This window comes from Cryptomeria japonica, chromosome 9 (genome assembly GCF_030272615.1).
Source record: "Cryptomeria japonica chromosome 9, Sugi_1.0, whole genome shotgun sequence".
NCBI lineage: Eukaryota > Viridiplantae > Streptophyta > Pinopsida > Cupressales > Cupressaceae > Cryptomeria > Cryptomeria japonica.
Genome location: NC_081413.1, coordinates 32,093,037 through 32,120,318, shown reverse-complemented (window position 1 = coordinate 32,120,318; position 27,282 = coordinate 32,093,037). Strand labels below are relative to the sequence as shown.

General features: G+C 34.0%; 1 protein-coding gene across 1 annotated transcript; it reads right to left on the bottom strand.

Moving 5' to 3' along the window:
* Window positions 1-7,808: 7,808 nt before the first annotated feature.
* Window positions 7,809-26,509, bottom strand: LOC131858255 (uncharacterized). Its single transcript, XM_059211442.1, has 5 exons — window positions 26,490-26,509; window positions 12,874-12,940; window positions 11,221-11,319; window positions 8,171-8,361; window positions 7,809-7,991 (listed from the first exon to the last, which is right to left on the bottom strand). The coding sequence occupies exons 1-5, from the start codon at window positions 26,507-26,509 to the stop codon at window positions 7,958-7,960; spliced, it is 411 nt and encodes a 136-aa protein (XP_059067425.1). The 3' UTR covers window positions 7,809-7,957.
* Window positions 26,510-27,282: the final 773 nt, after the last annotated feature.

The following is a 27,282-nucleotide window of genomic DNA, read 5'->3' as shown; positions in this document are numbered from 1 at the left end:
TTCATCAAATGAGTATGAAGTCATTCATACCATGCTCTGGGTGCCTGCTTTAATCCATACAAAGCTTTATGCAATTTGCATACCATGTCTTCCTTATCTGTCAATGCATAACCATTAGGCCGCTCTATATAAACCTCTTCTTCTAGTATCCCATTCAAGAATGCAGACTTAACATCCATCTGGTATACTTTGAACTTCTTATGAGCTGCAAATGCAAGTAGTGTCCTGACACCTTCCAGTCTTGCTACTGGTGCAAAATTTTCTCCATAGTCTTCTCCTTCTTCTCGTGCATAACCTTTGCATACTAATCTTGCCTTATTGTGAACTACAATGCCATCTTCATTTAACTTGTTTTTTAATACCCATTTAGTACTTATAACATTCTTGTTTACCGGTCAGGGTACTAGGGTCCAAGTGTTGTTCTTCTCAATTTGTTCCAACTCCTCTTCCATAGCTTTCACCCAATGATCATCACCAAATGCCTCCTTAGCATTTCTAGGTTCAAAGGTGGATATCATGAAAGAGTTCTCTCTTATTCTCCTTCTAGTTAGTACTCCAACATCCTTATCCCCAATTATCTATTTAGGATTGTGATTCAGTCTCACATACCTAGGAATAACATGATCATTCTCTTCAGGTTCATCTTCTTTATTGTCATCTTCCTTTGAATTTATTAGTTCTGGTTGAACAAGTACATCAGGATTTGCTTTACCGGTTTCTGATTTAACAGTTTTAGGTTCTAGAAGGAAAATGCAAGGATCTTCATTCTTATTCTTAGAACTAGTTCCTTCTGAAATTTCAGGACATTCATCTACATGAACATCAACACTCTCAACAATTTTCTGTGTCTGGTTGTTGAAGCATTTATAGGCCTTACTCTTGGTGGAATAGCCAAGAAATATGCCTTCATCACTCTTAGTTTTAAACTTTCTTATGTAGTCACCTCTTTTAATAAATTTTTTTCTACCAAATATTTTAAAATAGCTAACATCAGGTGATATCCCATATTAGTACTCATATGGGGTCTTGTCCTTACCTCTTTTTACCAGAATTCGGTTCATTGTGTAGACATTTGTACTTACAAATTCTTTCCAAAAGGTTTTTGATACACTTCCTTGCATCAACATACTTCTTGCAGCTTCAACCACTGATCAGTTGTTTATCTCTGCTATACCATTTTACTATGGTGTCCTTGGTGCAGAAAGCTGCCACTTGATACCATTATCATCACAATATTTAGTGAATTCTGCATCTAAGTGAATTCACTGCCTTGATCTGTTCTTAGACATTTTATCTTTTTGCCACTCTCTTTCTCAGCTAAGGCTCTGAATGCCTTGAATTTTCCAAAAGCTTCATTCTTATCCTTCAAGAATGTGACCCACATCATCCTTGAACAATCATCAGTGAAGATCATAAAGTATCTATCACCTTGAATGCTTCTTATTCTTATTGGTCCACATAGGTCTGTATGAACCAAATCTAACAAGTGCTTTGCTGAGAAGGACTTTCTCTTGAAAGTTGAAGAAGACATATTTCCTAGTTGATTTTCTTTACAAAGAGGATTAACCGGTTTGTCTAGCTGAGGCAGACCTCTTACTGTCTTAGACTCGCTTACTTTAATAAGATTGTCAAAATTTATATGATAAAATCTTCTATGCCAAAGCCAGCTATCATCTATTTTTGCAATCAAATAGTTGCTAACTTTAGGATTGAGATGAAATAGATTACCTCTGGTCTATTTGCGAGTTGCAATTAATTCATCTTTGTTGTCAAAGATTTTGCATATACCATTTCTAAACTCTAGTGGGTAACCTCTGTCATTAAGTTGTGCCACACTTAACAGATTGTGCTTTAGGCCTTCAACCCAATAGACATCATCAGCACTGCTCTTCCCATTAAGAGAAATAACTCCCTTGTACCTTTTACCATACAAGGTGAGTCATTGCCAAATCTGACAACACCGCCATCAAATTCCTTCAGTGAAAGAATTTTGCTTCGTTCACCAGTCATGTGATGTGAACAACTACTATCAATGATCCAATCATCAGAGTTATCCATTTCGGATACTAGTGCCTTCTGATCTGATACTTCTTCCTTAATTGCTACGAACACAATATCTTCACTAACATTATCATCAGATTCATCATCAATAATACCACTATCAATAGCTACAAGACGATCTCTCTTGCCTTTACCCTTGTACTTCTTATATTTGTCTCTCTTGTAATCATTTTCACTATTAGGGCAGTTTGCTGATATATGACCAATCTTGTTTCATGCAAAACACTTAAAGGTAGCTTACCTCTATATTTACCAGTGCCTCTAGGCAGATGTTTTGCCAACAATGCTTCAAGTTCCACTAAATTGTCTTCATCATCAACATCTTTGCTAGATCTAGATTCATAGCTATTGCTGGTATCTCTACTTCTCACAGATGGGTTAGAGATAGAAGCTCTAAATGTAGATTCTAATTTCTATACACTACCATCATAGCCATTTAGTTCAAAAGCAATAAGTTTTCCAATAATAGAGTCAAGAGTTACCTTTGTCTTGTCAATGGATTTTAGCTCCTGAATAGCTGCAACTCAGATAGCATAGACTGGTAGCAGTGTTCTCATTACCATACTGATTACTGTGGCATCTTCCACTTTCCCTCCTGCACTCTTTATCTCTCCAGCTATCTCTTTAATCCTTTGACCATACCGTTGGATGTTCTCACCTTCAGACATTCTCATGTCGTCGTACTTGCCTCTCAAACTCTCTTCTTTAGCAATCTTGACATGCTCATCACCGCTATAGATATCTTCAAGTTTCTTCCATACTTCATATGTAGTTTCAAGACCATGAACATCTATATATTCAGCATAAGATAGGGAATTGATAATAGCTTCTAATGCCTGGTGATTTTATAGTTGTTCTTTCTTCTGATCATCGGTTAGGGGGGTAGTAGGTGTAGTATACTTATGTTGTATATGATCCCAATACTGACTACCAAGACTCTTAATTTAAATCTTCATTATGTCACTTCATATTCTATAGTTATCTTTGTTAAACTTGGGGCCTTCTTTCTTCATCATGATCTAAAAGATCTTTTCCTCAAGCTGTTAGGCTTTTAGATTAAGAGGACTTGAGATGCTCTGATACCAATTGATGGTATGATGAAATAATAAGTATTTGGTAGAATATTGAGAGGGGGAGGGGTGAATCAGTATATTGAAAAACTGATACAAAGTTCCCAAACTCAAAACTCAGTCAAACAAAGTAAACATATCTCAGTCAAGATCAATATTCTTAGGAATACTTGACATTAACCAGTTTAACTGTTATGACAACTTTTAGTTTAGTAAACACATTCAATCTTGTAAACATCAACAATGCTTAATCTGAACTAAACATATTCATCTCTCAATGCTTCTACTTAACATGCCTTATCAGAAGTTAATTAAATCAACAAATAAGATCACTGCCACAAAAGCATTCACCACTTGACACAAATGTTTATATGTGGAAAACCCAAATAGGTAAAAACCACGATGAGATGGGACTCACATGGATAGCTATTTGAACTCTTTCGAAGTTTGCCCTGTTAGGAGAAAAAGCCTGTTAGAGCTTTATAATAAGTCCTTTTAAGAACTAATTTCGGTTAGGAATCACCCAGTTAAGGGATTTACAAATATGCCTTGTTAGAAGAACAATACCCTGTTAGGAGTAACCTCGCTGGAGGATTTAAGAATCCAAGCTGATGGACCACCTTATTAGAGGATTTAATGAGTAACCAAGCTTGTTAGAGCTTACCTGGTTAAGGGATTTTACTTCTGTTGTAATTGTTAGAAAACAATAGGTTTTCTTGATTTGTCTGAGTACCACTGCATTTGCTTGATCAGATCCTTCTAAGCTTCAATCTACCTTCACTCAAAGTGCAAATCCATTCATTGGTTGGGCAACCACACTCTCAACAGATTTTCTATCAACCTTGCCAACAACCTTTACAAACAACTTCATTGACCTTAAATACAAATTAATTAGGTCAGTAACACAACAAAAACCTAATTCTCATTATTGAGATTGCAAACAAGTCGGTTCAATCTTGATCGTTAGAAATCATGACAATCTCTTCACATTCTTCAAGATAATTCCAACCGCTCCATGATCACCGCTCCCTTGGACTTTGTAACTCATCACATGCTGTGCATTAAATGCAATCCACTTTGCTTCTTCCCTAGACAATAAGAAAACACGCCAAGCCAGTTTGAATTTATCCTCATACAATGATCACACATGTCTCCATAATTACCGCTCATCAGATAATAAACCAACAAACTTGATCGGTTAGGGTTTAACAACTAATAGGGTTTATCGGTTACATTACATAGAAAGGTTTGACCGTTTACACTGGTTCACCGGTTACAATTCCATCTACAACTCTCTTCTTACCGGTTACTAGTCAATATCAAAAGCAACAATATCAACAATAACATGAATACCTTTTACCGGTTCAATTGACATCAATGACAACATATCATTAATGCAATCTCTATGCAAAATGCCAATAAACTCAAAATGCCAATAGGAGAGACAACACAATAAAGGACAAAGACGAAGCAAATCATTTTGTGAAATTAGAACAAGATTGGAACATATATTAAGAAACTTAAAAAACTAGATCATACATGGAAAGTCAATCTTTATCACATCATATGGACCAATATGATGATACTTGGCAACAATTATAGGACACATAAATTGATAATCAGTTCTAGTACTATCGACAATGGGTGTTTCATTTCAACACCTATTGAATTCATCAGCTATTAAAACATTTCAAAAAATTTACATTGTTTAGTTCATAATTCCTGCCACACAACAAGGAGATCTTACTAAATTTAAGATATTAAGAAAGAGAAGTTATTCTTATTAGGAAACCAACATCCAAGAAAGAACATTCAAGAATGACTAAGAAATTTGTTTAATGAAAAATTACAGTTTTATAGACTAGAAAATATTTAATTGCATTTTAAAGTGGAAATTTTTTCCTTATGCCTATAGATACAGGAGGATGTGGCATGGAAGACTCAAAATTCATCATTTGTCCTGTCAGAGACAACATACTACTACCAAAAAGATTAACTCCATGCGGAAATGGCTGCAAAAAATAAGATAAAAGATTTATTACTGAGTAAGGGAACATGGAATTAACAAATGTCTAAATGTAAATAGAAAACTCAATAACGAAGACATGAGGTAGCTATTTATTTAGTTTTAAATATTGATTGATAAACATAACTTATAGCATGTGTAGGAATAGGGGAAAATGGTACCCCTTGTGGAATCACTCCAACAATAGAATTGTTTGTGTGGCTTTGGGTTCCATCAAGAGGTACACATGTGATCAACAAACAAAGTGTTGATATCATATGTAGAAGTTGGGTCATTGTAAAGTTGATTCTACCAACTGAAATTGAAATAAAAAGAATATAAAAAATTATAAGTTGTTAGACAATATAAAAAATCAGAATCAATTCTCGCTTGAAGTACAATATCTGACCCTTAATGGGTATTCTAATTCAAAAATTGCACGATATAAACTGGTTGACTCGTTTACAAGTATTTTGCAAACTATCAATAAATATGTGAATAACAAACATGAGATTTGCTCCAATTCTAATCACATTGCTTGAGATTTATGTTGATTCAGCTTTGAAATAAGGTGATTGATGTTAGATTAATTCTTACTTATTATTAACTAGCTCTCTAGGTAGCAATCCACGGGGGCTTCACTAAATAGGCAATATCATATCACATGCATTCATATTGGGGGATTTAATATCCCAAAAATGAGGGTGCAATATATTGCCCATCGATGAAAATAGGGGGTTTTTTAATTCAGGCTATGAAAAATGCAACATTTGTGCAAATAGGGGGGATTTTAATTCAAGCTATGCATTGGGAGTGGGTGGAAAAAAAGGAGTTTAGGGCAATATTTTTTGAAAATAGGGGGATTCTTTAGTATGCCATGAACGCAAGTGATATAACCGAGGTTCACTAAGTGAAGCCCTTGTGGTACAATCATCAATGAATACATTATATCTTTGGAAGTTTCCAACAAATCTATGATGCTCCTCTTGTAACTATTGAAATGCAATAATTTATCTCTTACCAAGTTTGAAAACTATGGCAAAGTGATGCAGGAGCATCCCCGGTTCATAGCAATCTTGCATCAACTAAAAAACATTTCCCTTTATATTTTTCTTTTTGTTTGCAGTTTGCAGTTTTCCTTTCTATGTGTCACAATTTTGGCTCATCGGATCCTGTGGAGCTGGATTATACTTGAAGGCTTGATCATCTTTCTTTCTTTTAAACTGCATCACATTTGGATCACTTTCCGACAAGATATCACTACTAGTTTCCATGACAATTTCTTGTTAGTGGTTGTTCCTTTGTTACCGGTTGCTTGAGACCTATTCTGGTGATCTACTAGAATCCATTCTGAAGCTTGCAGAGCCTTGGATGTTGATTTCGATGTTCCTTGGCATGTGGCCGAATTTCTACGTTTCATCCTTTGGATTTTTTGGAGGAATCTCTTGGCGAAGGCCAACCTTGGTTATTTTCATGTTAGGTCTTGTTCTTCGGGTTTTGATCCCTTTTGGGCCAACTGGATCCTTTCAGTTGATATATATATATATTTGTAACTATGCTTTCGAATGCAATCAATTAAAACAAATCAGAGAATCAAATAGCTAGACTATACATAGTAGATAGATCTTTCGATTCAAGGTCCTGATGTGACCTATTCTACTAGGCCTGTGTGCTGGTATGTTGTAACCTGATTGTTACTAGTTGGATGTAATCAAATTTCATGCAATAAAACTATTTGTTCTGCATTGCCTCCATCATATCTGTGTGTTTCCATTGTGTTTACTCTTGCTAACTAGTCCGGATTGATCTCTTTGAGGTCCCTCCTTATCGGTGACTACTTCAAAAAGTAAGGAGAGAAGTGGTACCTATGATTTATGAGGATCCTTGACCTAGAAGTTTTAGTATGTGGAAATTTCAGCTTATGGAAAATTGGAGGGTTTTCATTTATAAGCTTTCTTATCTCTAGACACATCGAATTCTGTATGGATGTTGTATTCCCATACAAAGAAAGATGCTCATTTTCCATACATAGATCCAATTCATGATTTAAAATTAGAATCAATATAGAAAGAAGGAAACAATGGGAGAACATGAAAAAGTAATAAAAACCAAACATAAAACATAACACTACCTAATGTTTCCTAGAGGTATATTAGTTGTGTGATCTCTTTGTAAATACCATTCCTAACATGTTCAAATAATTTGAGATCCTTTCTTAAGTATTTCCACAAGTTTTGCATATTCTTTCTTAGAAAAGTGTAAAACTACTTATGCAAAACTACTCAGAAAATAATTACCTAAAATACTCAGTGTTGCATTAATTAAATAAAACGAAGGAATTTATAAAATGAAACCTGTAATATTGAAATAATTATCTGCAACATTCATAAAATAAAAAAAGACTAAAAAATAAACAAACAAAATCTACAAACATTCTAGAATATGAACCGTGAAGAGTTTGGGAATAAGAAGCAAGAACTATCAACTTCTTTAAACAAAAATTAGTGATAACTCAAAGTCCAATTTTCACAAACAAAGAAGCCTAAGAAAATCTTAATTATTAATCATCAAATATTGATAACATAAAGTAACCTAATGTTCATTTAGGAAATACATTTTACAACACATCAAACACTAATACAGATCCAATTCCAAAAGAGAATATTGCTTGCTTAGATGTCTAATGCTTCTAAATATTTATGTTTCCTGATCTCAAAGAAAGTTTTTGTAGAATGAATATTCTCTTGAACTGTTGTAAAATTGGAAAGATAAGCCTCATCTTTATCCCATTCTCTAGCTAGAACTTGAGATTCAAAACACTCTATGTTAAAGTGCACCCAGACTCTTGTTCCAACCTAGGCAATGTGAAATCAATGTACAATCAATATCAAAATTAGAAAAAAAGAGTGTTTAGCTCTCTGATTTGTAGGATCATGCTAAAACAAAACCTTGCTCAAAATTACCAAAATTAGATAGATAATAAATACTTGTGTTCCCTTTCACTTCAAGCCTCTCCTGATTTGATAATACTTACTTGTGTGTCATTTCATTTAGCCTCTCCTCATCTAGAAATTGCAAAATGAGGAACAACAATTCATTGCTCAAGTTGGTTCCTGTTGTGACAAAATTCCAAAGGTCTAGCCCAATGATTTGGTCCAAATCACTAACCTTGAACCAACTCTGAACTATTCTTTCTCCTCCTCCTTCACAAGGGTCAATATAAACCTGTACCATCCAACTCCCAAAAATATTTATGATAAAAAAGGAAGAACAAATTCCATCTTTTTCACAAGCACAGTCGTCTAAACAAAGTGAATAATGCGTAAATTACATATAAAAACAAACAAGAAAGATTTAGTTTAACATTATATGGGAATTTTTGAAAAGGGATAATCATTGTACCTATGTGTCGTTTTAAAGAATGGAATGTGTGCAAGCTATGCACATGGATTTGTTGAAAAACTTTTAGTAATTAATTGTAACTAGTAGGCATAAAATTGAGAAAGTCGGGAATTTTTCTTAGATGATATGGTTTCAATAATTATTCTAGATAGACATGCAGGTTGTGGAATCGTAGCAAGACATACCCAACTATTTTGTTAGTGCAACTTCCTGACTTATAATGAAACTACAATATAGTTTGCATGCTAGTTAGTATTAGCATTAATTACTAAGCATCCATCCTTTGTTATAATGCAATCTTATCCGTTAATTACAAAAATTACAAAGATTGGATGATCATGCATTGGTTTTATTGATTCCTCTCCTCACCATAATTTCAGCTCTTAGAGAATTCATAACTTGTATTAAATAATGTTGTGGAATAATGTAATTTGACACAATTTGTACAAAGAATTTTCTTTCATTCTCAAGCTATTTTGTTTTTTCTATTTTTTATTCTTATTTTTGTCTACAAGTTTTGATTATTCTTTCATGTAGATTGCTATTCTGCTATGCAAAAAAATTAGCATGGTATCAGAGCTAGGAAGCTAGGAAGGAGAAGCCTAAAAATTTTCTTTGCAGATACTAAAGATCAAAGATGTTGCAAAGAATGAATTTTCCAACCTCTAATTTTCTCACACCATACAACTATTTCAAATCAAAGTCTAAGATTCTGCTTCAACTTAAAAGTAGAGGATTGTATTGAATAGTCATGGATATAGATGTTTAACCAAATCCTGCTATTGAAAAATCCAAATATTTCAATATGATGGACAAAGCCTTTGGTCTTCTATGCTTATCAGCATAAACTAACAATGTAGTCAAAAATAAATTCTATTATAATAAGAATTTCTCTTACCAAAATACTGGTTCTATAGCCATCAGAGCACTGGTAGGAAAAAGAACCATAAAGAAAACCTCCAGTCTAGCCCTTTCAGGCTTCTATATCATCTTAAAAAAACATACTAAAATTGTTCATTCATATATGCTCCTAGATCCAGACTCTCTAACTGCTAAACATATCCAACCATATGACATGAGGTTGGCAATGAATAGTTGAAACAACCATTCCTTAGACTCTACTACCGGCATAACTTCAAAGAGCATGGCAAGGTAGGTTACAATGCAATCCTAATTACCAGTTAGACTGATAATATTCTGCTGATTAAGGTTCTTAGGAACCTTTACTCCTTATGCCTGCTTCCTTAATCTTCTTCTTTGATCTGCACAACTCTGATATTTTCTTCATGGAGCACAAAATCTGTATAAGATAGAAATCTCGTACAATTGTCAGCAGACAACAATTAATCTAAATGCAGAGTGCAGCTTATCGTTTTATCCACTAGGTGAATAACAATATATGAATGCAACTAAATGCTCTTAATCTTTTCTATATGCTGAGCTCAACCCTTATGGGAGCCACATTTATCCCCACATATAGAAATTTTGATGAGATTAATGCAAAGAGGATGTCATTTAAGATTGAAAACTCTGAAGATGCAAATCTTATCTTATCCTTTGTCTATGCAAGAAGAAGTTGAAAACAAAGATAAACTCTAATTTTGTACGATCTCTACGGTCGCACAAAGCAGCCTAAAGCCCTCCATAAGTGTCGTCATTTCTGTAGTCTTATGGGATGGTTTTACTGTAAGAATCCAACTCTATTCTTACAGATATAAATCTACAAGTGTCGACTATTGTAGCGATGGGGTCACCATCGTACTACCGTAGTTTCTTTTTCTTGCTCTAACTACAAAGAGCTTTCCTTTTCTCGTTCTTCTCAAGAGGACAATAATCGGTTCAGCTCTTGCTCTTCATCTGGAGTCAAAGAAACTGGCTTTGGTCGTCCTATTTTGAACTGTTCTGGAGAAAGTAAGACAAAGGTCACGTGAGTGATCACATGGTCTTTTCTCAGTTTAAACTCTTCAGCCTCTTGAGGGCTTGTAGCAGCAAATCCAGTAACAGGGGGAGATCTAAACTTACTACTCATCGTTTTACTAGAGTCGCTATCGAAGTCTTTACCAAACGTGTCTTTCAGATCTTGCTCTTCTTCAGGTGTCAGAGGATGGTTGCTCATGTATTGTTTCCATTTTTTTTCAACCTCTTCATCAGACAGATTATCTATGTCATTCTGACCCAGCTCTTTTAGCCTTTGTCTCATATGCTCAATTCCAGCTTTTGACATTTCCTTTCCTATTTCATAGACATAATCATACACGTAATCTTTTGGATTTGGCTTCAAATAGAAAATCTTGTTAGTAAATTCTACAACATTGTTCCAAGCTCTTATGAAGAAATTTTTTACGCTCTCTAGTACGCCAGTAATAGAATTAATCACAGAGTTTACGAATGACATGACACCATCTTTTACCCATGTGGCAAAAGCCGTCACTCCACTAACTACAGTAGCCCATGCGTTCTTTGCAGCATTAACGACTGTTACTGAAAAAAAGGTACTAACTGCCTGTCCCATTGTTCTAAAAGTCCTAATGGATAGGATGAACACTTCTGGGTTCTATTATTACTACTATTTCTAAAAGATACTCAAAGATTGATTAGGATCTCCAGAAACAACTCTAAAGGCGGGGCATCCCCCGAACTTAGACAAGCGAAAAGTAGATCTTCTTGAAAAGAAACACTTACTTGATTTGTTGCTTCCTCTGTGCTCCAAAATGCAGACCCAAAGTCTTTAAAAAGGATGATTAGCTTCAAATAAGATGTATGGAATGGATGCACAATGCCCTATTTATATGCATAGTTGAATCAGCGAACGGACTAGATTGATTACAAAAAATCTAATCTCGACCAGCGAACGGACTAGATTTATTGGCAAAAATCTAATATCGACCACAGATGTCAACATTCAACCTACTTAAGTCCGATCTATGATGGTGTGGCGCATATTTGGACACGTGCATATCCCACGAAATTCATATTTTCCTGGAAAGAAAACTTGGTTAAGATCATTTATAAACGTTCATAGGTGGGGACGCCGCTAATGGTGGGTGCGGCTAATCTGGTTCTAAAACAGATCTTTAACTTTCATGTTATGTATTTTTAAAAAACAAAAAAAGATGGAGTTAGTTTTGCTGAATATGATCAAGATCTGCAATTTTTGACTAACTTTTGTGTTATGCGGAAATCGTTACATTTTGGAGTCAGTTTAGCTGCAACCTCAGCTAATTTGGCTCCAAAACAAAATCACTAACTTTTGTGTTATGCACTTTTCAGAAAAATGAAAGACACAACTAGTTCTGTCCAGCAATACCAAGATCTATAATTTTCGACTAACCTTCGTGTTACACAGAAATCACAAGTTTTTGAAGCCAATTTAACTGCAGCCCATAGGTGGAGCATTCCTTTGTGAGCACAACTAGCAATGTGGTATTTGTCAAACCAAGACATGCTTTTCACATGCTACCTTAAAATCCTGGGTACTCGACCCTCCATTAAAATTCATTAATATTGTTTGATATTTAGAATTTGATTAGGAATGTCTTTTTGTTATAATACTAGAGATTAAGTGATGCAACATGCAATGAATAAGGGTGTTTTAAAAATCCATCCCATCAATGTTACTCCCAATAATTTTTTTATTTTAAAAATAAATAAATAAATAAATTTTTTAAATAATAACTAAAAAAAATCTTCCTTATTTTTTTTTATTTAAAAATAAATAAATAAATAAATCTTTTAAATAATAACTAAAAAAAATCTGCCTTACTTTTGCTCTTAGCTCCACCTAAGCTCCACCTTTGTTAGTAGAGCCACCTATCCCTCGTTAATTAGATTTTTATTTTATGAGGACGATTTATAGGTCTAGGGGAGAGAGGGCAGAAGTGGAGTAGGGACGTGAAGTGGGGATACTTGTTGAGGGTTATGAGCCCTACAATTGAGCAGTCAAGTTGTCAACATATGTCATTAAAAAGATCAAAAGCAATGATTAAATGGACCACACATTGTACACATAAAAAGTGTTTTATAATATGCATATATTTGTCAAAATTAAGTGGAAGAGAGTACAATTTTACAAGTCAGAGCATATTCAACTAATAATTGTCATGACCCTATTGTATCAGTCGTGGTATGGAAATGGCCACAACATTGAAATAAACACCCCCACAAAAGTTAAAAAAGAGTACAACCATGTAGACAAATGAGCCTTAGTAGCTCATCTTTTTAGCTTGTAAAACACCAAATAGAATCTACGTCATCACTTTACAAGACATTCCATCCCATCAGAAGCATAAATCAAATCCAACGCTAATTAGTTAGATACACATTCACATCACTTACCAAACCAAAACCAACACATTGTGTCCCATTGAACATATCAAAGCGCACACTTAATGAACACTTCCACCTACGTTGAACAACAACAAGATGTAAGGCCAACATTGAACCTATTAAATCAACATGACACAATTTAAAACACTAGAACATACTACTTTAAGCTATCAATCAAACCAATCAAGTCATCCATTTATGGCTAACTTAAAATCACATAAACAAAATGTAAAAACACAATCTAGTCAACTAGATAGATATTTAAGTGCTCCGAGTGTTGTTTAGTTATTATATACAGTTTGTTGCAACTATGCTTTAAAGTTCCACCAAGTTTGTTGACATAAATGTGCTTTAATGTCCATTTGTTGTAGTACTCCTTTAAGTGCTTTAAGTGTCATTTAATGTTCTACCCAATTTGTTGTAAATTTCCTTTAAGTGTAATTCTCAATTTCCTCCTTCAATTGTAATTGCCTTTGTAAGTGTCCTATAATGTTTTGTCGTGTTTGTTGTGTGTATCATTCAAGTGCAGCAAGTGTTCTTCAAGTTATCCATGTGTTATTTGTTGTTAATTTCTTTTATAGTTAAGGTTTCTCTATGCATTTAAATGTAGTTCTAGGTAACAGTGTCTATGATTTTAATTTATATTGTTTATGCCATCATGTGCCTCCAAGTGCCATTGATCGCATTTGTCATCTATGACTCTAGAGACAAGAACATGGCTTAGGTGCTTTTCTGCCTAACCATGAAGCTTACACTTCCCCAAAATCTTTCATAACATGAAAGATATTCGTCCCTGCACAAAATGCCTAGCCACCTGGAAACAATAGGTAGAAGGGAAACCTAGTGCAACTCAAGATATACTTACATACATTTGTTTGTATGTAATTCAGTGTCGTAAAATCAAGATATGGCAGAGAAATATATATTAATAAATTTTGCTAGGATAATTCATCTATTTCAATTAATACATGACTTTGATCAAAGTATATTAATATTTCAAGCAAGATCTTGGAAAGAGGACCGACCTTCTCTATTATTCTATATCCGACACCCATTCCCAAAAGCATAAACTCGTAACTCACAAAGAAAAAGAAAAACTTCTCTCCTTAAAGGAAACACTCAAACAAACATGTATTTTACATAAATTCATTTGTTCAATAATGATACAATTAACAAACATGTATGCCTCTCATTTTGAAGGGATTATAAATCTATATGCATCCTTTTTCTTATTGTGAATCATGCACAATTTCTTAAAATCAATACCTTTTTTCATGCACAAGAGGATAATTTCAACTATATACATTTGATGTTTTTAAGGAATCTGCATGGTTGTATTCATTTAATCATGTATAAGAATAGCATAATTTAATTATCCCTATATACATATATCAATAAAATCCCATTCAGACATGCATGTTGATTTTTATATTTATTGAAAAAAATATCAATAGAGCAACAAAAACTAGTCTATGCCAAACAACATGTGTTCATTTGCATATATATGGTTGTATATATATTTAACCTAAAATAAAGAAAATAAAGTATTCCACATGTCTTTATGATCTTATCTACAATAAATAATACATTTTTCCTAGCAAGTTTGGTCTATAAAAATATAGTCATATGAATCTCGAAAGAAAAGTACATGAGATTATTTTTCCATTCATTGTATATAATTGTAGATTTATAAGAAATTGTGTATTTTATTATCCTTCATAATTCTTGAAGCATCAAAGGGTCTTAGTTTCTTTTATGCACATATTTGTATATACATATATTTGGAAAAAAATGAAAACTAATGAGTATCTATCCATAATTTTAGTTTTTTATTTCAAACCATATTTCCACTCCAAAATGAAATAAATTCAAGAAAATAATAAGAAAAAAGAGATAAATTAACTTCTTACTAATTTGATATTTTCTTGAAGAGTTCTTGGAAGTGATGTTTCCGCTCCTCTAAAAACCCCAAACAACTAATAAATAAATTCCCGAAGCTCTAAACTAATACTCTAAATAAAAACTCTTTAGGAATGCTTAAATATCTGATGTAAATAAAGTCAAGAGAGTGCTGGAAATCTCACATAATACTTATGTAAAATCCCCAATCTATCCTTCTAAACCTATATAAAAAAAGCTATCTAAAATAATGGTTTTGTTTTGTAAAAGAAATTTGATTGTTTTGTGTATTGTCATGCCCAAAATTTGCTAAATTTGTTCTTCTTCTCTAGTTTAAAACCCATATGAAACACTAAGAATAAGCCCCCCAAATGAAAGGTTGGTTGGATGCATGCATGGAAATTAATTTCTCATAAAGGAAGTGTTGGTTTTTTTATTTTTTACACCTAAGTGCTTCTCACACTTAAAATGTCGTTCTCTCACACTTAAAATACTTCTCTTCACTAGTCACACAAAATAAAATAAAAGGATTCTTATTTAAAATCGTGTTCATAAACCAACCAGAAAAACTTCAAAAGATAGTACCTTTTAATTATTATTTTTGGCTAAATCATTTATATCAATGATTACCTTATGAAGATTTAACTATTATTTTTAAAATAATAACAAAAACTTTTTAAAGTCAATATAAAATAATAACAAAAACTTTTTAAAGTCAATTCATATTTACTTATTCTAAATTTAAAATAAAAACAACGATTCTCATTCTAAAATAAATAAGAGTATCTTTACTTAGTAAGCAAAAACAATATTATTCTAAAAAAATATATCCTTCTTTTAAAACCAAATTATAAAGATAGTCAAAAAGATAAAAGGAAGCTTAAGGAATAATTGTTTTAAAAATATATTTTTAAATTTTATAAGAAATACAATCATGAACTATTTATATATTAAGTTTAGTTCATTAAAATGAAAAGTATTATTTTTATAATAAAACATGTATTTAATAAATAAAAAATTGTAATAAATAAAAATCATTTTTATAAGTGTTTTATAATAATATATTATAAAATGAAAAGAATATATGAAAAATATAATTTTAAATAAAGAATTTTGTTATAAGATAATAAAATTTGTTTTTTCTAATATTTAATATATATTTTCACTAAATAAAAGTAAATATATACATATTTTTTATTTCAATTTTTTAATTTTATGGAGAATAATTAAAATTATAAGTAATTGATTTCATACATAACAATAACATTAATGCATAAAAGTATCAATTTCATAATGATTGTGAGATTTTGCCAAGATCAATAGCTCAATGAAAAGTACAAATAGAGAGACAAAATAAAGGACAAGAATAAATTGTATTCTCATCAATAGATAAAATGACCAATAGTTGTTCATACAATGTACATGAGCCTACATATATAGGCAAGGCAATATGGATATGTGAGAACACAAACATGACATGTGGCTCAATAAGAAACAAGGGTAGGTAGGAAATAGGTGTGGTAGGTAGGATAAACAATAAATTTCACATGAGGTGGATCACCCACCACAAGTGAAATTATCACTCCAGAATAAGTAGATATGATAGAGTAGTAACAAGATCAACACCGTAAAAGGTGGAAATTCTCCTACAGACACTATCCCAATGTGACAGAAACACCAAAGTGTCTCATACCCAAACTACTATGAAATGCATTTCCTAAGTAAACTTAAGTAAGATGTAATAATATCCATCGTGAATAATTATTTACACCAACAACCCCCCTTAAGTGCAACTTAGGGGAATGCACTTAAGTCTAGAATACAACTAAGCAATGCAAGATGGGTCTCAGATATGAGGCCATGTTAGGTACCCATGTACAAATGCAAATGCATGCAAACCAATGCAATGAAATATCTCACAAAATGGAGAAAGAGAGAAAAACCCAATGGGAAAAAACCATCCCCCAAAAGAGAGATGAAAGATATACAAGAGAACTCTCATAGAAGAATGTGAGGAACAAAACCCCATGTGAGGAAAAAGTCCCCCCCATATGTGAGAAGAAGAGAAGCTAGGAAGCCCCCCCTCAATGTAGAATCTGCACCAATGATAGAAGCTCGATGATGTATGAAGAAACTACTCCATGAACGTCAAACAACAATCCTACCCTTAGGAAGAAACAAAACCAAAGGTGTATCCATGAAGTCTCCACAATCATGAAAGGAAGATGTAGGAAAAAAACTCATGATGAATCGAATCTCTGAAAACTGCTCAAGTGTCCCCATGTCGATGCTGAAAGATATCCCCTCCAAAGGTGGTAAACTGCTCCACACTACTGAAAAAGGCACTCCAACATCTAGTGGAGATGGATGTAGAACAATGTCAAAGGACTCACATGTCTCCTCTAAACATAAAGAGACCTCTTCCAACTACTGTACCTAAGTATCCACAACCATGTCAACCTCGAAAGACTGATCATGTAGAGAATGAACAAGAGGCTCACAGTGTTTCCTCACAACAATCGAAGAAGGATCATCTTCATCAAAGAGAATATGAATATCATCAATGATGTCTCCCAAATCTGCAATGTAGGATTCCACAAACAAACCTGCAATGTCTGTCAACTAATCATCCCAAGAATTTGAGGCTGGAAGACGAGGTACATATCCTGCTCCACTGAATCACATGAAGTAAAATCTGTCGCACTATCCACATCATCAGGTGCAATAGGTGATGTGATATCAATAGTAGGAGATGAAACACAAGGCTCAAGAATGGGGTCACATGTGAGAATCCCCAAGTTCAAGTACCTAAAGTTAAAGTTCTCAAAATTTGAATCATCATAAGAAGTGTGATCATCATGTGAAGAATCATCATATGTGAAATAATAATCATCAACAAAATCTGAAAAAGGAGTATAATCGAGATGCATGATCAACCACCCCAATCACAATGATAGCTCTAATCTCCAAGTCTCTAATGAAAACTAACTCAGGTGTGAACTCCACAATTCTCTTAGTTGTGGGGTACACACAACACATCTTTGAAGGAGTTATGCCCAATGGAAATAGTTCCCTTCCCAATCACATCCATGTATGTATGATTGCCCATCAATATCTGCGGCATGGTGAAAGGCTCAAATGAAGAGAACATAGTCTGTGAAGAAGCCATATGATGAGAAGCCCTTGAATCTAGAAGGCATCTCCCTGAATCATGACTTGTAGAAGCACAAAGAGCTTTTCCTTTTCTTTTCCCAAAAGAGTGAGTCTTCCCACTTGTAGAAGCCATGAATGCTTTTCCTTTCCCTTTTTATTGTGAGGAAGTGGAAGTTGATGAATCATCCTTCTTGTAGACATTAGGAAAATCAATGTTATGTTTTTTGAGGATATGAGTGAGCTCACCAATTTTCTTAGAATGGAAATGATGCTCCTCATGACCAAATTTTTTACAATAGGCACAAGTAGGTCTCTCCCTCTTTAGTGAATTATCCCTCTTGGAAGAGGATGAATCGCCTTGTTGTGGAGAAGGTGATTCTTTGTCCTTAGGCTTTGATTGCCATTTCTTCTTGTTTGAGTTGTCCTTTCCTTGATTTCCTTTGTTCCCTTGATTTACCACTAATGCCTGACACTTAGAAGCCTCAATAATGCTAATGCTTATCAACTTAGTTTATTCCATCATCAACATTTTGGTGAAAGCATCAAATGTAGGCATTGTGTATTTTGAAGCCATTGTTATCCTATGGGTTTGGAAACTAGAAACAAATGCTGCATATTCTTGTGGAAGCTTTCCCATAAAATTGAAGATCAATTGAGTATCCTTCTTATCAATGCCACAATCCTTGAGTTGTGCCCTCAACTTCTTTTCCTTAGTGACATAATCTTGTATAGTATCAAAGTTCTTGGGATCTAACATGGTGAGATCACTATCAATCTAATATCCCCTAATCTCATCAACTTGACCATACAAGTCTTGAAACTTTTGCCAAACATCCTTGATTAAGGTACATTTCTCAATATGAAAAATGAGATCCTTTGATACATACTTTCTTAAGGTACCAATTGCCATGATATTTTTAGTGAGCCAATCCAAGTGACCAAGAAGATCATCCTTAGGATCAACGAGAGCAACAATAGTTCCATCAATATAATGAGTTAGTCTTTTTTTCATAAGTTTACTCCATGCATCAATTTTCCAAGTAGCATAATTATGAGGAATTAAGAGAGAAAACTTAAAAAAACCCATATCAGTGAAAAGGAAATAACACAATAGCACAAAATCACATGAGACACCCCCCAAAATTCACTCAATCAAAATACCTCCCCCCCAAAATGATGCTTTTGACACTTTATATGTAGTGCATGTACAATAGGCCACTTGCAAACAATAGAAAGGTGGACTTCTGATTTTTTTTTACAACAATCCCAATAGGCTAAGAGCTACAATGCAAAAGACCAGCAAGATAGATCTATGCAATACAAGTGCCAAATTGGCCAAAAAGACCATATTCTGAAAGTACAATTTGTACCCAAAATATCTACAAAATCATAGCATATTATGAAAGTAGACAAAAAATTATGCACTTTCAAAAAAAATGGCACCTGAAAAGGAGTTCGTATGAGCCCAAATGGAGTCTCGGGAGTTGCAGAAATGGGTATTAGACATGTAGAGTCACCAAAAACTAAGATTTCTGAAAAATCTATCTATAAAAATCAAAAAATAATTCCACCACGAGAAAGTACATGAAACATTAGACCATTTCAAAAAAAATTGCACTAAAAAAGGAGCAAAAATGAGCAAGATATGGCCTTCCAAAGTTGGATTGCAAAATTGAAAAGCTCAATGGAGGGGGCCTACCAAATTTTCAAAAAAATGATGATGTCAACAAAACACGATGTTAAATTTGACAACCTCCCTGTTGACTGGGCATCTATACTATATGGACTAACATGTGGCAGAACTAGATAGGCTGAATGTGCTGACGTGGCCTATATAGTTTATTTGCTTGGCAGGATGGCGTGTCTTTTTGTACAGGTGATGTGGTGATGATTGGGCAGGTATGGTTCGTACAGTACTGTAGATGTGGCAAGCTAACTAGGCATAGCTAGCGGGGTCTGCATGTCGGCTTAGGGTCCAGCTAGAAGGGTCCACGTGGCAGAGGTGTCAGTAGCCAAGGGTCGCATGACTGTGTAGTAGGAGGTTGGTCGGTGGGAAGAACCAAACAATGACTGGTGGTAGAGACAGGGCCGCAAGGATGTGCAGATCGGTGGAGTTCAGGGTATGGAGAGAACTTCGATAGGGAGTTGATAGGCTGACAAGAAGCGACAGTCACGGGGAGCCGATAGGTCAGCGAAGCCGGTGGGTTGTCAGGAGAGGTCGACGGAGGAGCGGCCGATGCCAGAGTTTGGGTCGTCAGTGGTGAATGCAGCGAGGTTGGGGCCATGGCCAGAGTAGAACATCGATGGAAGGTCGTATGCTAGAGAAGAAGTAGTGGCGGTGATGGGCTTGCTTTGACGGTACCTTGCAAAACTAACGCGGGGTACAAAACACGTGTGGGGGAAAAACTCCAGACCCCCCACAATATAGATTTTTGAATTTTTTTTTAACTTTTAAAAAAAAAGTTCTGTGAATTAAAAAAAAAAATTTCAGAATTTTTTTTTCGAAAATTCATACCGTACCACCCAAATTGGGCAAATTTTTTCTCCAAGCTTGAAATTTGACTTTCACCCAATATAGGCGAATTTATAGTCAAAATTTATGGAAATGACCACCTGGGCACAATGGTGAGGTCAGATATGTTCTGGTATACCTCCAAAAGATGCTGCTCCTCAGATCTTCCTCTTGACGTTGCAATAATACCTCTCGAAGACGAATCAATGACACTATAATGGCTCTGATACCATGTGAGATTTTTCCAAGATCAAGAGCTCAATGAAAAGTAAAAATGGAGAGAAAAATATAGGACAAAAAGAAACTGTATTATCATCAATAGATAAAATGGTCAATAGTTGTTCATACAATGTAGATGAGCCTGCATATATAGGCAAGGCAATATGGATATGTGAGAACACAAACATGACATGTGGCTCAATAAGAAACAAGGGTAGGTAGGAAATAGGTGTGGTAGGTAGGAGAAACAATAAAATAATCCATATGAGGTGCATCACCCACCCAAGGTGGAATTATCAGTCCACAATAAGTGGATATGATAGAGCAGTAACAAGATCAACACCATAAAAGGTGGAAATTCTCCTACACACACTACCCCAGTGTGGCACAAACACCCAAGTGTCTCATACCAAAACTACTATGAAATGCATTTCTTAAGTAAACTTAAGTAAGGTGTAATAATATCCATGGTGAATAATTATTTACACCAATAATGATGAGAAATTATGGCGTATTCTAAAGGCGGAAATTTCATTTTTCTACCATATCATTTCAAAACAAAACTAATGTAAACCAAGCATCTTCATAAATATCATTTGCATTCTACATTCAAACTACATATCAAGATTACCAAGAATGCAAAATCTCATGAACACAAAATTTAAACATCCCAAATGCAATTATTAATATACTACATGGGTGTGTAAGTACATTAGGTTTCATCATGCATATTCTTACTAGGGAACTTCAACCTCAACCATGTTCTCATCTTTGAAATGCATTTGCACTAACTTGAACTCAAATTTGCATCAGTAGGTCAATACAATCAACTATATTTAAAGCATGTGTAAGATATTAAGCTCATAAAAATAATTTAACTTCATTTTAATTTCAATTTTATTTCCATGCATTTGAATTTAACAATCTAATTTTACCAATCACACTCATGTTAAAAATGAAAAGAACCAAACAACATGAATTATGTATAATAGTCTATCAATTATACTAATAATGTAAGCATAGGATTGAGATGTGACAACTCAATTGATAAAGACAAAGTCAATGCAGGTTTTAGTAAAGAGATGAAAGAATTTGTTAATGAAGTGGACAACATGGATGACTTGGAATTGAATGAGACAACATAATTTTAAATAGTGTCAACCATTACAAAATTCATAAATTTTCCTATACATGTTGTCAATAAAAGACCAAATAATCATGGAGATAATCAAATTCCTTTGAGAAACAGTCCCATTTTATATGACTACATGAAGATCTATTCGAATAAACAGAGGAATAAATAACTAATCTGAAAAGAAACAACAAAAATGTGGAGGAAAAGGCAACACGTGTTGTGGCATGAGAATTGAATGAGCAAGACAAAATAGATAAGGAGATTGCTCACAAAGAAAAGGAGAGTTGAAGATTGTAAAACAAAAGGAAAAAGAGAAAAAATAGTTGTAAGAGAAGATTTAAAAGGAACAAGAGAAGAAGAAAAATAGTTGGAGATGGCATAGTGCAAGCTTTACAACAAGAAAGACACTTAAATTCTCTAATGAACCCTTTACCTAAAAATGATGCCTTGTTTTGAGAACTAGTGAATGTAAATATTCTAGGGTTTTTTGTTGTATTGAATTCGTAACCAATCACCTAGTCACAAGTGCCTTGCACTTAATTTTTAAATTTCACTTCATATATGCAATTCCAACTCCTACTCAAAAGGAGAATATGTTTCCCACTACTTCCCTATGCACCACTACAACATCATTTGTGGGCTCACCAACAAAATCTTTTCCAATTTAGATGGACTGACATTGGTTATCACCATTGCATACATTTTGTTGATGGTAACAAGTCCTATACATTTAGTTGATAGTTACAAGATGCAGGTCCTAATTTTTTGTTTAGATGGTCCCATGAAAATTGAGTAAAAAGGAAGGAATGTAATAAGGTTTCTAAACTAATATATGTATGTGACTTTTTTTTAACATGACCATGTGCCAATTTTTTTATGCATAGTAGTAATAATCTAATGAAAATCATTCATTCTATCACCCTTACACTTTATCTGCCACTTGGGAAAGGCATGATTGGTCCAAGGGGTTCATTTATGGGCCAATGGTTCATGGTGCATGTCAACCAAGAGAAGAGGCATATGAAGTCACACATCTAGGTTGTTCAAGACCAAACATTATGTAGACTATGTTTTTGGTTGCTAGATATCAATATAATCCTAAGAAATCTCATGAACAAGCAGTATAAAGGATATTCAAATATTTGAAAGGGGCTCTGAAATATGGATTATGGTATAAGAAGGATGATTATTTCACTCTAAAATTATATAGTATATACATATGTTAATTGGGATAGATGGGACGATGATAGGAGACGTACAAGTGGTGGTGCATTTTTTGTGGGAGGAAGATTGGTCTCTTAGTTGAGTAAGAAACAAGATTTAGTGTCATTATCTACAACAAAAGCATAATACATTGCAACAGTATCTTTTTGTACTCATGTTGTATGGATGAAGCAAACTCTTGGTGATATTGAGGTGAAGTATGATGAAGCAATTATTTTTATGTGTGAAAATAGGTGTTATTAACAGTTCAAATAATTCGATAATGCACTCAAGGAATAAACACATTGCAATCTGGTATCATTTATTTAAGAGATAAGGTTGTAGAGAAGGAAGTCAGATTGGAGTATGTTAGACTACTAAAGAAAAAATTAAGGATATATTTACTAAGGCTTTGGTGAAGGATACCTTTGAGTATCTCTGACAAAATTCGAGGGTTATTGCACCTCCTTTTTAAAAATAGATGAATTCAGCTGGTGCATATGTCCAGGGGGAGTTCTAAAGTTCATCTTGTGCCCCTAGATTGATGTAGTGGTTTCTCTTAGGGGGAGTAGTAAGTGGTACAATTATCAATGTCTTATTAGTAAGGGGGATAATTTTTTTACAAAGTTCCCTTTGTCCTTAATATCAAAGAAGGAGAGATATATAGTTTGAGTTGAGTTCATTTGTCTTTGTTGTTAGTGGTACACAATTATTGTCATCAATGACAAAGGGGGAGAATGTTGGAAACTTAAGCTGTTCTGTTATGTTGTCATAGATTTCACTATGTGTTGCAGTTCTTTGAAAATGTATGTTATGATTTTGTCAACTAGTTTGGTAATGATATTGAATAAGTCTGCGGTGTTTTTGAAAGAATGGTGTAGCTGAATGTTAAATATGTAAGAAACACTATTTATGCATAAATAACTATTTAGTCCCAATGGAAGGATTCTTTGGATTCCTCCAATATGTGAATATTATGGAGTGTGGTTCTAGATATAATGTTTATGATTTCTGTACGTTGTACTATTAAGTTTAGAGGTCCTATATATTGCTTAGATTGTTGAGTTAGTTGTTGTTTCTGACAATGGGGTGTCTATTAGAACTGGTCTAGAGAATGCTTGGTAGATCTTTGATATGTGGTTTTATCTGCTATGACTTAGAGGACATGTTTATTTTATTTTTGTAGTGTTCTGGTTCAATTTTTTATTATTGGTTTGGTCTAAAAGTGAAGTTATGATGTTTTGAATTCAGTGTTGTTAGTTGGTCTAGGTTTTGATTGATTGAGGTGATGCATTCTATTTGGATCATGCCTTTTTGGTCTAGACATATTTTAGCGATTTAGTGTTGATTTTTATATGGGTATCATCATGGTTTGTGTAGATCTGCATTTAGTTTTGTGAATTGGATATTTTTTTTGGGCCAACTAGTTAGTGTTCTATAATGTTTATCTACATGTTTCACTGGCTATCGACCTTAGAGGATGTGTTGGCATGTGGAGTTCACTGTAATAATTTGTAAAGGATGTGTGGTAATGTGTTTTAGTCCTCTCTATCTCATAGAGTGGACAACATTTGATGCTATAGGTTCAGGTGGCTCAATTTGTGTAATATCGTATATTATGTCTATGGGATATGTAGTTTAGGGTTTCAAGAATTGGCTTGTATACATAGGAGTTCACAAGTATGAGTTGAGTATGAGATGAATGTGGATTAATGTGAAGTATATGTGACTAATGTGTAAGAATTTATGATATTGCAGAAGTGGGAAATTCAATTGAGATAGTGTTTGTGGTCGGATATGATTTTCATGACATTGGTCACTTGACACATTGGTTTAAGGACAATTTCATGATTAAGAGATCTTGTTCATTTCAATTAATTTTATCCTTTGCACCTACTAAAAGAATATGTGTTCTTTTTGGTAGTTTGTGCACCTTTGTATCTTCCCCAAAGGTTGTGCATGTTAGTCTTTAAAGGACTTTTAGTGGCAATGAGCCCCTTGGTCTTGTGTCTAAACTTTGTGTTGGTCTAAATTATGTCTCATAATTACACTTTACTTAAGTTGACTTATGATAGTGTATCTCATAGTATTTTAGATATGAGACACTTAGGGAAGTGTGCACATAGGGATGATGCATGTTGGAGAAATTCCACCTTTTGTGATTTTATCTTGTTGTTACATTCCACCTTTGGTGGGTGATCCACCTCTTGTGGAATATTTTATTACTTCTCCTACCTACCGTCACCTACCCTTGTTTCTCATTGAGCCACATATGTCATGATTGTGTGCTCACATATTAGTGTGGCCTTGCCTTTATACGAAAGCTCATCTTACATTGTATCTAATGATCCAATTGATCTTATTTTGCATCTTGATTAGAATACAATTTATTCTTATCGATATCTTGTCTCTCTTTTGTGCTATTCATTGTGCTCAAGATCTTGGCTATATTTGACAAATTCTTACATGGTCCATTCGGGGTTCATTGATTAGTCCATTTGAAGACATTTTGGAGCATTCCTTTTTGTATTTGAGGAGACGTGAAACTGGGGAGGATCCTAGTACGGTGATTTCAACCTCATCGTTAAGTCCGGAAGGCCGTTTCCATGAATTTTGATTGTAAATTCACCTATATTGGGTAAAAAATCAATTTTGGGGATTTGGAGAGTTTTTTTACCTAATTTGGGTAGGATGGTATGAATTTTGTAAAAAAAAAAATTTAATTTAATTTCTACGAGTTTATTTTTAATTTTCATTTTTTATTATTCACAAATTATTTTTACAATTGTAAAAGTTTTTAATTAAAATTTTTTGAAAAAAAATATTATTATTTTGTTTGGGGGTGTTCACCTCACCCTATATCACTTGTACACCTGCATTTTTGTAAGGATTTCTAGCTCTATTTTTTGGCAGCCTCTATTGTTGGCTCCAACACCAGCTTCGGCTATCCTTTCCCTTGCTGGTAGATTTCGTCAATATTTTTTAGCCTTGATCGCTACTCCACCACCGATCTTTTCCCCGATCGTTGTTGGTTCCTCATGCCACCAATTCTGTACACGATAGAGCTCCCACCACATGCCCTCATTTCGTAGTCAATGCCAACTCACATGCCACATGACATCCTTTGTTTCCCTGCAGTACACATGGAACCTCCTTATTATCCCACACATATCTTAGTCACTACCTAGTCAACATGTACAAAAGCACCACATCACTTGCCAAATTTGATGCCACAACAACACCACGTCACTACTTGGTCGACCGCCATGCAAGCACACCATACGTACAACCACCTACCACCTGGTCTCCCATGTAGTTGTCATAATGTCTACATAGGCCACCACATCAGATTCCATATTGTTTGTACTATTACATGTTGTGTTCAGATTCACATCATACAATGTCATGCAGATGGATAATGTCATCATCCATAAAATGCATAGGGGGTGTGACTATTTGGTGATGAACAAATAATCGTCAAATTTAAGCCAATCAAATACTGACCTCAACTCTGAGTCAGCCATTTTTAAGAATTTATGACCTCTTCTCCAATGAGATTTTTGATTTTGTAGTTTAACTTCGAAGGCTCATAACTTGGTCATTTTGAGGCCTTTTTCAGTGCAATTTTTTTTATTTGGGTTATTTGTTCGTGCTCTCCATAGTGGTATGATGTTTTCTAATTTAGGTGGACATATTTTTTAGAATTTTTAGTTTTTCACAATTGTACCTATCTAATCCTCGATTTTGCAACTTCAAAGGCTTCGTTTGGGCTCATACGACCTCCTTTTCAGGTGCCATTTTTTTGAAAGTGCATTATTTTTTGTTTACTTTCATGTGGTGCTCTCATATTTTTACTATTATGAGTACAAATTCTACTTACAATATTTTTTCATTGTTTTTAACTCTTTGGTAGTTGTAATTTGCTTCGATCTTGGTTTAGATCTCTTGCAGCATAAATGTTTGAGTCTTGTATAGCCTATTTAAGTTAGTTGTTAAGTTGAAATCAGAAGTTTACTTTTCCATTTTTTGCAAGTGGCCCATTGTAAAAGCACTATGTATAAAGTGTCAAATCATCTATTTTTTATATTTTTTAATTAATTAATTAATTTATTTATTTTGGGGGGGTCTTTGATTAAGTGAATTTTGGGGGGTGTCTTGTGTGATTGTGTCTCTCTTTTCTTTGCACTCTTTCATTTTTTCGCTATGGGTTCTCCTAAATATCCACTTTTAACTCCACATAACTATCTTTCATGGAAAATAAAACATTATGGCTATTGGAACATTGAGGAAGTATATA